Below are 12,992 nucleotides of genomic sequence, written 5' to 3' on the forward strand. Positions count from 1 at the left end.
ACAGAGTATTGGGTGGAGTTCCCTGTGCTATACAGTAGGTCCTTGTTGATTATCTATTTTATATATAGTAGTGTGTGTATGTTAATCCCAACCATCTAATTTATTCCTCCCCCCCACCCCCGCACCTCTCCCCTTTGGTAACCAAAAGTCTGTTCTCTAAGTCTGCAAGTCTGTTTCTGTTTTGTAAATACGTTCATTTGTATCATTTTTTAGAGTCCACGTATAAGTGATATCATATGGTATTTGTCTTTGTCTGACTTACTTCACTTAGAATGATCATCTCTAGGTCCATCCATGTTGCTGAAAATGGCATTATTTCATTCTTTTTTATGGCTGAGTAATATTCCATTGTATGTTACATCATCTCATTTAATCTCGAGACAGCTCTGCGTTGGTAAGTATTATTATCCCCATTTATCAATGGGGAAATCAAGGTCTTAGGTGACACAGCTAATGGTGACAGTTGATATTTGAACACAGTATTTCTGGCTCCAGCGCTGGGGTGCTTTGTGCTTCCTCTGATACCATAATTGTCTCCGTTACCTTGGGTTTGTCGGCACATTCATTCAACAAACATGAACACCTGGGTGCCTCTGCATGATCTAGCCCCCCTCCCCCAGTAGTTCTCTTTCCACAATGCCGATCCCTCTCGCCATGCTGTCACCATGCCAGCCACGCTGGCCTCGCAGCTATTCCTCTAACTTGCTAGCTCACCTGTCTCAGGGTCCAGGCCCTGGCTGTCTCTCTTTCCTGAAAGGGTCTTACCTGATCTTTGTTCCTCCCCAGACAGGCCTTCCCTGATCACAGACCTGAAACAGCCATTCTCAGCGCACACCAACCCTCGTCCCTCACTCTACTTCATGTTTTCCAAAGGTCTTTTTTTTTTTTTTTTGTGGTACTCAGGCCTCTCACTGTTGTGGCCTCTCCCGTTGCGGAGCACAGGCTCCGGACGCTCAGGCTCAGCGGCCATGGCTCACGGGCCCAGCCTCTCCACGGCATGTGGGATCTTCCCGGACCGGGGCACGAACCCGTGTCCCCTGCATCGGCAGGCGGACTCTCAACCACTGCGCCACCAGGGAAGCCCCTGGACTGCTTTTTTTTCTGTTTCTTTTTTACCTGTGCATTTGCTATGCTGCCTTTTAGACATCTGGGACCACTGCACACTGCTGGGTGTCGAGACATATTGATGGAGTGATAGGCAAGTGCTGGACCTCAAAGTGCCGCTAACCAGGTGGGCGACTTTAGGGAATCTTCTCTCCATCTTCATGGAGCTCTGGCTGAGGGAATGCAGGTGATGATCCTCAGACAGGAGGGACGGGCACAGAATCGGAAGTAATTGAGAGTGTTAACTATGCCCCCTTAACTTCGGCGCAACTTATTCCTCAGGAAGGTATTTAGATTCCTCCAGGGTCTCTCGATCTGAGATTCTATCCTTGGGCTTTAAGCAGTAATTTGTCGGTTTTGAGTTGAGGTACCCTGAGTTCAATTGCCAACATTTAACTTTCCTAAGTAAATCTTTAAGTAAACACGGTCTATTATCACCACCATTTTATAAAAGATAGGGCACACTGATTCCTCAAACTAAGAAGGACATCATCTCAAAAGAAATGATTTATTCTTTCGTTATTGGTCAAGCAGTCACTTGTTCAGCCAGTATTGGTTGAGTGCTTGCTTTATGTCAGTCACAGTGCTTGATGTGCTGTAATATGGGGTTCCTGCCCTCAAGGAGTTTACACTTGGCTAGGTGGGGGGGAGACATTAATCAAGGAATCAGAATTCAAGGTAAAATTTCCAGTGTAGTAAATGCTGCACAAGGAGATGCCTGAGGCTGTGAGGGTGCATAATGGTGGGGGCGGGGCGGGGGTGACATAACTCAAAGCTTAGGAGCCTGGAGAGGAGAGAGGGGCATCTCAGGCTGAGAGACAGCACTTGCCCAGGCCCTGGAGCGGGAGGAAGATCCTGAGGTGACAGCAAGGGGAAGGAGGGGGTGCCAGGCCACTCAGGGCTTGTAGGTCAAGGAAGGGACTTTGTTCCAAGGGCTATAGGAAGACTGTTGGGTGGTGGTGCAGTCAGGCCAGCACCAAGACCAACCTCAGCAGAGGGGGGTTGGTGGGTCCGAGTGAGGCCAGAGCGGAAGTGAGGAAAGCGCTGTGTGCATCAGTCACCAGGGAGATGCTGGTGGCTTGTGTCCGGCTGGCTGCAGTGGGGGGACCTGGAGAAGAGTGGATGGGCTGAGAGGCATCTCAAAGGTGAAACTGACAGGATGTTAAGGCTGGTTTGGATGCGGGATGAAGAAGAAAGAGTTTGCTGTCTGGGCTGGTCCTCTGTTTCGATTCCCACCACTGGATGGAGGCGGTTGAGTTTTCTGAGGGCCGAGGTCTGGAGGAGAAGCAGATTCTCGGAGGAAGATGCCCTATTTGGGACATAATCAGCTCAAGGTGCCTTTGAGACATCCAAAGGGAGGAGTCAAAAAGGCAGGTGGCTACGTGGGACTGGAGTTCAAAGCAGAGATGGGCCTTTTCACATGACTCACTTTGTCTGTTTGGCTGTGATGGGGCTGCCTCCTGAGAGAGAAACGTGTGGCTGGGGGCCTGGGTGAAAGGAAGCCTTACTTTTCCCTTCACGCCCTTTTGTCCTCTTTGAGTTACGTACCACTGTGCATATATTACCTATTCAAAAATCAATAAAATAGAGAAAGCAAACTAAATATACCCAATAATTTAGCATTTGAGAAAACATATATTATGCAAACTTGACCATGGATGACAGGTTCTGGGGTTTGGACTGGAGAGGAGGACTCTGAGCCATGTAACCTTTAAAATCCCTTCTGGCTCTCACCACATTTTACCGCAGTTTTCCTTGTCTTCTCTTATGGGTCTACCAGACGTGAGCAATGCTAGGTAACATCATATTCCACACACCTTGAAAGGCTTCAAAATTAACGTTTATGGAGAAAGGTGGGATCGAGACTGCACTGGGTATATCCTTCCCCAAAAAAGTGGACCCCGTCCCACTCCCTCCTTGTTTGTCATAATTACCAGAAAGTTATTTCTAGGACATAGGAAAATATTCATGACTCACAGTAATGTTAGCAAAGAATGAGAAACACTTTTTATTGTGTTCTCACTTACCCCTCTCTCAACCTGAGAAAAAGATTTCCCAGGCTTATGAGTTTGTTTTTAAACCCTGATCCTGGACTTGCTTCTTTGACACCATCCCAACTGGTCCTAGTAAAACCCACACGAAGTCCCAGACACTAGAACGAGTGGCTTCCTTCTTCATTACCCTATCACTTGGACGTTTATCTCTGTAAAAATTCATTTCCTAGGCTTGGAATGTTAGGCAAAATTCGTTTATTGGGTGGCTCCTACCTCCAAATCCATGATAATCATAATGATTAGCATCTGTATACCAGTTAGTTTACATAGCACTTGTGCTGGCGATGTGTCCGGTGTGCCCCCGAGCAACCCCGTGGTGAAGGCTTTGTTCCTTGAGCCTCACACCGGGTCTGGCACACACACGACGTTGTTAATTCAGTGTTTGTTGTATGAGGAAGGCAGACAGACTACGGAAACAGCTCTCCTAAAGCCTTGGAGCTAGGAATGGCAGAAAAGTATTTCGGTCTGAAAACTGGGCTAAGGGTCCTGTCTGCTCTTACAGGTCCTCACAGTGGAAATGCCTTGGCCATCACTCATGGGGCCGGGCTGCTTTGGCGGGTCCCAGGACGTGTCAGGAGCAGCGTGTGTGGTCACCTATGACTCTTTGCTCTCCTACAGACAAAACATTACCCTTCTGCAGGCTGCCCAGTTCTGATTCACCATTAACAGGATGTCTCGTCACTAAGATGCTAACTGGCACTTACCATGCAGAATTCAGTACCAAAGTCATCCTTTAAAGACTTTTGACAGGGGAATGGGAAAGGTAAAACTAGGGGGGGAAAAATAGGGGGAAAAAATCAGAAAAACAGTGAGGCTAATTTGGTAGCTTCAAGTCCATTTCATTGTGTCTTGAAGTTCAGATGAAGACCCTGTCTGCAGCCTGGAGAGTGAGGAATAACAGCGGGGCTCATGGGGGTGCTTCTGAATCAGGCGCAACGTTTATTTTCTTGCTTTGCCGTCTTTAAAATCAGTGTTTTTAATGCCCGTGGAAATCAGCTAAACTGTATGTCTCTCTATCTATACTGCAATGGTGAATCCTAGTTTTTCATTGTTGGAATTTGAGGCCATTACCTAAGCACCCCCATGGCTGAGCCATCAACAGGCCAGCTTCACGCTGGAGGCTCTTCCCTTCCCTTGTGTTAAAAACTGGCATCGCCTCCAGACATGAAGCAGTTTGCCACAGGTGAGGCCTGACCGTTGATTTGAGGAGTGGAGATCATGGAGATTTTCCCAGTCGTTCGAGAAGAAAGTTCTCTGCGGTTACAGATGATGTCGCGTTGTGCCTGCAATTTCTTTCTACAAAGAAAACTTCACGCTGAGGGAGGTGATCTCCCTGAACATCCACTGCAGGGGCCTCACCTCCATCCCTAAACCCCTTGAGGCTTAAGAGTGTTTATAAAATTATAGTCTCAAAGTGACAAGTGTGGCTTGAGTTTTGAAGACTTAGCTCGAAGTGGACAGAAAACTACCAATTGTTTCTTTCCGTCGTGCTTTCCTTTTGAATAGGATCATTGACCTCATGAGCACCTCAGCCTGGTTGTCAACTCAGCCAGTCTAGTTCCAGATATTTCTTCCTTTGGGAAACTTTCTGAGACCCCCTCCCAGACAGAATAAATCCCTTGACTTTCCGTTCTCCTGAGCAGGGGCCTCCGTTCTTGAGGGCTGGCTGTTTTTATATTTCTAGCCCTCTCCTAGATTGTGCATTTCTTGAGAACAGAGGCTGTTTAATATACCGTTATATGTCTCAGAGGTCGCGCCTGGTACCTGGCACCACCTCTTGAATCAATGCTAGCTAAATGGATTGAGAATCATGTGAACACATTTCTGTTCCAAAAATTGCAGCTCTCATTTTCTCGGATGGGGCAGGCTCCTTCCTGTGCCTCTGCGGTCGAGAGACGCCGGTGTGTGTGAGGCCGTCCTCCCCGGGTTAGGACTTGCGCCTGACTGATATCTAGAATGACTTTTGATTAGGACTGGCGCGTTTCCTCGCTGACTCTTGCCGGGGTCATGAAAAGGCGGCCTCCACCCTTGCCGTCTGGGATGACACATTGGTCTCTGTTGTCATCAGCCTTCCTGTAGTAACTGCCCCACAGAGGGAGAAGCTGTCTGCAGCCTCACTTCCACATGGGACCATCGCCAACTCATCCTTTTCTACAAGGACATAAGAACAGCCAATTTCAGGAAATAAGAAAAAGCAGCAGGGATTTAAAAAAAAACCTTAAATCTGTATATTTTTGAATAAGTAACAAATTCACATGGTATGAAGTTGAAAAGGTACAAAAAGTTATGTACGGTGAAGTTTCCCTCCCAGCCATTTTTCATCAGCCATCCAGTGTCCCTCCCTGGAGAAACTGTATCTACATGACTATATATTTGAATGTCTCTGTTGTCCTAGATCTTTACTTTTGCTGGGTGTTTCTCTTGTCTCCTTCATAAGAACATTCATTTTATCCTGCCCCTCCCCCTCTAGCCCCCAGTACCCAGTTGAGTGTCCTGGAGAAGCCACCTTGGCAAATGTTACAGACCAGTTGACAGCCTGTCTGTAATACAAGAATATTTGATGAGTCAGTGCTTATAGCATCTTTATTTGATTGTGAATTAGATGCATTTCATTCACCTAACGTTCTCCTTCTTCTAACATACGCCAAGAAGGGCTGATTGTCACATCAGCCTCACTCATGCCGTCTTCCTTTCATGAACCATCACTTCCATTTGTATCGCTGCCAGTTCAGGATGGTTGAGGGCTCACTCACACATTTTTCGAGGGACGGTTGTGCAAGAAATGTCGATATTTTCCAACACTCTTTTTTGCCTCTTCGATTGTTTTCTTCTTTGGCTTCTGCAAGGAAAAATCCTCACCCCTGCCTCGCTTCGTCGGCCCTTGGCCCCCAGCATCAACACACCCACATGTCCTTTGGGGCCTCTTCTGCCCTTCTCTTCTAAGAACCACTGGAAATGAGAAAAGTACTGAAAGGAAGAATCCTGTCTTGCCCAGACAGGAGGTATTTATTTATTTATTTAAGCTTTTGCTTAGAGTTGCTTATCGTCCTCAAGAGGTTTTCAGGTTCTCTTTTTCTGTCCTCCTCATTCTCTTTCATGTCAATTTCCCCCCAGCAGTTGTGGACGGTTTACCTGCTTCTCCTCCATTTCCTGTGCAGTCTGCTGCCCTCCTTCCTCATGCACCCTGGGGCCCTGACTGCTCAAGACCGGGGGGCCTTGGAGCAATTTCCCCCCAGCTTCCTCTCTCCTCTAGCTGCTTAGCCAGCGGTCAGTCAAATGGCGGCCCCCGCAGTCCTTCGGGTGCCAGGGGCCAGTGATTAAGTAGCCAGGTCTTTCGCTGTCTCCATCCTTGTTTGTCATAACTCTGTTGCAAGTTTATTTTGGTCTCTGTGACTTGTGGCTGCACCATGATTAGGGTTGATTACTATCACCAAAGTGACTAAAAGATGAAAATAGAAGCCACAACAGGAATAAACAACTGCAAATGAGATATTTTATTCCATATTCCCTGCCAGCAAATGATTAGAAATCAAACTCATTCACAATAGTTTGGTGAACTCCTAAACTTTTTTTTCCAAGGATCAGAATAGTTTGAAATGCGGTGCCTGTCAGTCTCATTTGTGCCTGTGGAAAGGAAAGGAACTCCTTTTCTAGGCACGCCAGCCAGCCAGGAGTTCCTCTACTGTCCAGCTTCTTTCTTGGAAAGGAAGGAATAAGAATATGAATGGGGTGGGACTGGATCTCAGGAAGGCTTGGGATGTTAACTGATTCAGGGGATGCCAGGGAGCTATAAAGCAGCACCAACCACTGCAGGTACTTGCCCAGCAACCCACCCATTGTCTACCTAGGGCAGTAAAATGGAGGAGGAAAGCCATGTAGAGAGGGCAAGACAGGGGTGACACCTGAAGCAAAAGCACCCACAATTACACTGTATGGTAACATATCTTTGCAAGAATATGCATGCTCCACCCAGACAAGTTGTGACGTCAGATTCAACTCCTGAAACACCCGCTAAATCTACCTGCCCTGTGTGTGCTCCGGCCTCGTATGCCATAGTGCTAGCACCATTGGCCAGATTTCCCAGTCTTCAGATTCTCCATTTAGCCAAGAAGCTTAATTAGAATTATGCCTTTTGTTTTCACTGCTTATTTAAGTCCTTCCTGTCACTTTGCAGTCTGGCCTAGCCTCGACAGGAAAGTGAACATCTTCTAGCTAGGCCCAGAGCAGAGAGAGGGAATGAGACCCCGGAGAGGGCAGGAAACTTGCCCAGAAAAGCTTTTTAACCCTGCCAAGTGCTCATCTAATATCACCACTAGTGTGTTATTTAACCAGTGAGTGGCAGAGTCTCAGCCAGGAATCAGGTATTCTTTGTAAGCCTTTCTGAGGTGAGTGTATTATACATTTCCCAGATACCTCAAAAATCCCATTTCTGCCTGTTTTGTCTTTCCCTGCCAATGATGATGGGATCACCCAAATCCATTTTCTCCTGGGCTTTCTCTCCTGCTGTCTTTGCAGCTTGCTTGTTCAGAAAATTTCACACACACACACACACACACACACACAGAGGTTTCAATGCCCTTTTCAATAAGCAATATTTTTATTTGTAACAAAATTATGATCTTATACAATTGCAGCCTACGTGGCTTACAAGGTTTAGAATGCCAGCTGCTGCCCTGTCCTACACGTTTCTGCACTGCTTGGCATTTCTGGGTCTTCTAGGTCAGTGAGCTTCAGGGTCCCTTGCCTAGAGATGATCATGATTTTTCTCTCACTTTTATATCTCCAAAGGTGCTCTTGGTGGGTTTGGGGGAAATGGTCCAATGAGTCTATTCAAGTCTGTTGATTCCTAATATTTATAAGCACCTATGGCATACAGACACCTTTTAAGTTGCTGGAAGGGAAGGGGCTGAGCTATAAAGCTGAGATTCATCTGTGCTTTTCCTTTTTATTTTATTACTTTTATTGCCTTTTTTGTTTTTCTTTATTATTATTATTTCTATTATTATTTTTGTGCCTTTTCCTTTTAAAGGAGCATAACTTAGCTGGGAAAATGAAAATAGTTTCTTTCACCTTTTCTAAAGATTCGTTAAAATCCCCAGTGAGTTTCATAGTCGTCCTGATCTCACAATTCTAAATGGCTTTTAAAAAAAATCTTATTTCACTGAATAAGATGCGAGGGTTAGACCACCATGCCAACTAGTGGCCTCCTCAATAACGATGCGTATATATTTAAATCATTACGTTTCTACTGTCAACAGTTTTCACGAAGTAAACGTAATCTGGTCCTTTGCCCCACCAATGCTTTACCCATTTCCATGCAATAGTCTGCCTGCTGGGTCTACGCTTCTCTAAAGCCTCGGGTAAGGGGATAAACTCTCTGACTCTAAGCGCCTTGAAAGCTACGGGGCAGAGGAGGGCGAAGAAACAGGCCCTGCATGCATATGCATGCCCTAGGCAGGTCTGCTCGGAAGGTAACCTTCCTGCGCTGGGAGGCGGGGTGGCGGAGGTCTTCCGGGCTCCGGAGGAAACCTGCACGCGGCGGGCGGGCAAGCCCCCCCCACCCCCGGCCAGGATGCTGCCCCTTGCAACTCGTCAGCCAGCCAAATGCATTCCAGAGCTTTGCACAAGACACACTTCTCCAGGCAGTCCTAGAAACCCGAGCCCGGAGCGGGAGAGGGCGGGAGGGAGCGCGCGGCAGCCGCTGAGGTCACATTCGCGCCGCCTCCCTGCCCTCGGCGGCCCGGCTGTTCCCTCCAGCGCACACTTCCTAGGGCCTTGGTCCAGTCCGGTGTAAATGTCTTTTAAACGGAGACAGCGCTCTCCTCCCCCTTCCCTCCCGCGCGGCGGCCAGGGGATCCGTCACCAGGGCCTTTAAAACAAAACGATATGAATGAAGCGTTAGGGCGAGCGCGCGCGGGACAGCCACTGAGAAGCTCCGCGGTCCGGGTCTAAATCCGCCACCGACCCGCTCGCTTCGCTCCATAACTCGCCGGCGAAGCTTGTTCGGTGCTCTTGGGTCTTTCCATTTCTCCTCTGATTCCGCCATGTCTCAGTCGATTCTGGGAGCTTCTATGCTCCCCCACCTTTATTCGTCCCCCCCCCACCCCTGCAGACCCGGGAGGGGGTGGCGGTGGCGGGGGGCGGGGTGGAGAAATAGCTTTTAGAAACCCGATCTGTTGTTTGCGAAACACAATCGCTTTTTTTTTTTTTTTTTTTTAAAGCGACAGGGTGTCTAGACGGCCACGTGACGAGGCCGGAGCCGGGCGCGCCACTGCGCAGTGGAACCAGCAGAGCAGAGGGCTGGGGGGGGCCGGGGGGGGGAGGCGGGGAGGAGGCGGCGGCGGCGGCGGCGGCTGGGGGCGGGGGAGGGAAGGGGGGAGGAAGGGGGAGGGAAGGGGGCGGGGGCGGGAGGCCTTGCCGGAGGCTGTGAGCCCCTGAGCACACTCGCTCGCCTGCTCGGCGCACGGAGGAACCTGTCCTCGAGCCGCGCCAGCCGAGCCAGCCGGGCGCCGTGCTCGGTCCGCTCGCCGCGCCGGAGAGAGCTGCCCGAGACAGAGCCAGCCCGCCGGCGCCGAGCTGCCGAGCGCACGGCCCAGGAGCCCCTGAGTGCGGCGCGGCGAGCCCCCAGCGGCGGCAGAAGGACCCGAGCGCCAGGAGAGGCGGACGGGGGACAAGGAGGCTCCGACCGCGACGAGGAGAGTCTCGGAGGAGAAGGCGGCGTGAGGGACACCGGGGCCTCCAGCCGCCGCAGCCGAGTCGGGGCGAGCAGCCCACACGGGGAGCCCCAGCGGCCGGCCGCGGCCAGGGGAGGGGGCGCCGGCGGTTCCCGCACTAGAGAGCAGAGGGCGAGAGCGCGCGACCCGCCAGCGGCCCGCCGCGCCGCCCTCCCCCGCGCTGTCAGCCCCGCGGGGCGCAGCCGCCGCCGCAGCATCTTCTGCCCCTGCGCCCCCGCCAGCTCCGAGGAAGTCCCCGCTGAGGACTGGGGCCCCCGGGAGCGCAAGAGGAAAGACCAGAGACTACCCTAAATCACCCAGATGCGAAGGATTGAAGCAGCCTAGCCAAAGCTTTCTGTGGATTAAAAAAATACGATTTTTTTTTTTTTTTTTTTTTTGTTGGCAGAAGAAAAGGCAAAAGACCAGCGGGGCTCTGCAAGGAAAAAAGGGGGATGTAACTCGTGGATACGTTTTTTTCCACCCCTCAAACGTCTAGTTCTACTTTGTAAACATTTTCTTTTTTTAAACCCCAGGTCCAAGCCGGACGCCCCCAGGCCTCCGGGGTGCGAGGAGGTGGTGTTTTTCATTTGGGGCTTTGCATGTTTGGTTCTTAGATTTTGAGAGAGCTTCCTTATTTCGCCAGACATCTCATGCGGGGTGAAGTCCACTCAGCCCCCTCCCCCGAGCCTTCGTGTGTACGGAATTCAAGGCGATCCGGTTACTAAGGATATAGAGGAAAAAATAAATCGCGTGCCTGCTTTTTTTTTTTTTTAATTGCCAGTTTCTCCCCACCCCCAAATTAAGTTGCTTAGCAAGGGGGAAAGAGGCTTTTTCCTCCCTCCAGCAGCTCAGCCGAACGCCTTTCGTTTTTTTGCCCTCGCGGATCTTCCATGTAGGCAGCCGAGGCTGGCGAGCCCGACACTCGGGAGCCGCTGCGGGGGGACCTCTTTTTGGGGAGGCGCCGACCGGGGTAGGCTTCGCCGCCCCCAGGGAAGCGGCGGCCGCGTTCCTCCGGGGTGCGCCGGGGCCCGAGAGCGGCGCACGGCGCGGGCCGCGAGGGGTGGGGCAGCCGGAGCGCAGGCCCCCGAGCCCCGGCGGGCGCCCCCGGGCCCCCGCGCGCGCCCCGGCCTTCCGGGAGACTGGCGCATGCCACGGAGCGCCCCTCGGGCCGCCGCCGCTCCTGCCAGGGCCCCTGCTGCTGCTGCTGTCGCCTGCGCCTGCTGCCCCAACTCGGCACCCGACTTCTTCATGGTGTTGCGGAGGTCATGTTCGCTCCTTAGCCGGCAAACGACTTTTCTCCTCGCCTCCTCGCCCCCGCATGTTCAGGACCAAACGATCTGCGCTCGTCCGGCGTCTCTGGAGGAGCCGTGCGCCCGGCGGCGAGGACGAGGAGGAGGGCGCGGGGGGGAGGCGGAGGAGGAGGCGACCTGCGGGGAGAAGGGGCGACGGACGGCCGGGCGCATGGGGCCCGGTGGCGGCGGCGCAGGCAGGGCTGGCTGCTGCCTGGGCAAGGCGGTGCGAGGTAGGCCAAAAGGTCACCACCATCCTCACCCCCCAGCCGCGGGCTCCGGCGCGGCCGGGGGCGCCCGAGGCGGATCTGAAGGCGCTCACGCACTCGGTGCTCAAGAAACTGAAGGAACGGCAGCTGGAGCTGCTGCTGCAGGCCGTGGAGTCCCGCCGGCGGTACTACGCAACCGCGTGCCTCTTGCTGCCTGGCCGCCTGGACTGCAGGCTGGGCTCTGGGGGCGCCCTCCGGCTCGCAGCCCGCGCAGGCCGCCCTCGTCCTATTCGCTCCCCCTCCTAGCCTGTGCAAAGTGTTCAGGTGGCCGGATCTCAGGCATTCCTCGGAAGTCAAGAGGCTGTGTTGCTGTGAATCTTACGGAAGATCAACCCCGAGCTGGTGTGCTTGCAACCCCCATCACCTTAGCCGACTCTGCGAACTAGGTAGGAAGTTGTTCTGCGCCCACCCTCCCCTCCTTCTGGCGCTCAGGTGGTGCAAGAAAAGCCCCGTTGGGCTGTGTGTTTGTGCAGCTACCTCGCCGGAGGGGAGTGTACATCTCCCCCTGAGAAGAGACTTGAGGGGCAAGGGTCGAGAAGGGACTAGGGGAAACTGGAAAGGTATTCCCTGGGGGTTCCCTTTCAGTTTTTTTCTTCTCTGTTGCTCCGGGGCGCAGGGGAGGCTTTGGGCATTGCTCACGCACACACTCTACACACAGGGGGTTAAAGATTAGATGTCCTCATTTCCGGATTAGCCAAGGGGTGCAGAGAGAAGTGGGGGTCACGCCTCCCCCCCTCTGGGAAAGGCGTTGAGGTGTGTGGCCGAGTTGGATTCGGTCCAAGGCCGCCAAGGAAGGCTGGGAGAAGCAGTTTGTAAAGGCTAGAGAGTAAGGCTCTCCTTTAGTAAATAAAGAGGGTCACGTCGGGCACAAGGGCTGGGAGACTGCCCTGGCCGGCGCAGCTTTGGGTTTTGAGGCAAAGAGAGTTAGGATGGAAGGTCGCGCTTGGATATCTGCTCCAAACTGTACCACCCCAGGGTGAAAGAGAAGAAGCAGTCAGGAGAAGTTGGGTGCCCCCTGCTTTTTCCATTCTTTCCAGCACAGGTAAGCACAGTTACTGACTGTAGAATGGTCTGCCCCCAGCGCCCTCCGTGAGGATGCTGCCCCTGGGGCCTGGGCTGCTTCTCGGTTGAGACCCCAGCCTCCTCCTCTTTATCCTCCCGGCCTCCATTGATTCCCTTTTCTCTACGTCTTTGTGCGGGGGCGGGGTGCACATCGGGCGCCCACAAATCCAAGTTCACCAGCGCTCTTGGGGTGCACCTCCCGGGTGGGCTGGCAAAGGGGAAGCCCGTGATCCCCGCGCGGGTGCGGAGCGGAGCAGCGGTGGCGGAGGTGAATTGCACCCCTGGGGGACGGGGCGGGGGTGGGGTGGGGCGGTGGGAGTGGGGTGTGAAGTTCTGGGACGGGGAGGGGGCTTTGTGGCCCTGCTGCCCTGTGAAGTGAGCGGCCTCGGCCGACCTGCGGCCGAGCGGGTGGTTTCCAGCCCGGCCGGCCGAGCGCGGCGGCGGCGGCGGCGGCGGCGGCGGCGGCGGCCGCCGCAGACGTGGAGGAGCGGAGCGCCGAGG

At 52.8% G+C, this 12,992-nt stretch overlaps 1 protein-coding gene across 1 annotated transcript in view; it reads left to right on the top strand.

Moving 5' to 3' along the window:
• The first annotated feature begins 11,165 nt into the window (after window positions 1-11,165).
• The window catches only part of SMAD7 (SMAD family member 7), a 29,845-nt gene continuing 28,018 nt past the window's right edge, over window positions 11,166-12,992 (top strand). The window contains 6 exon segments of the mRNA XM_032602643.1: window positions 11,166-11,273; window positions 11,275-11,340; window positions 11,342-11,458; window positions 11,460-11,618; window positions 11,621-11,674; window positions 11,677-11,815. Of these exon segments, the coding sequence (XP_032458534.1) occupies window positions 11,190-11,273; window positions 11,275-11,340; window positions 11,342-11,458; window positions 11,460-11,618; window positions 11,621-11,674; window positions 11,677-11,815 (619 nt within the window). The 5' untranslated portion in view covers window positions 11,166-11,189.

The sequence above is a fragment of the Phocoena sinus genome, chromosome 14, assembly GCF_008692025.1.
Source record: "Phocoena sinus isolate mPhoSin1 chromosome 14, mPhoSin1.pri, whole genome shotgun sequence".
NCBI lineage: Eukaryota > Metazoa > Chordata > Mammalia > Artiodactyla > Phocoenidae > Phocoena > Phocoena sinus.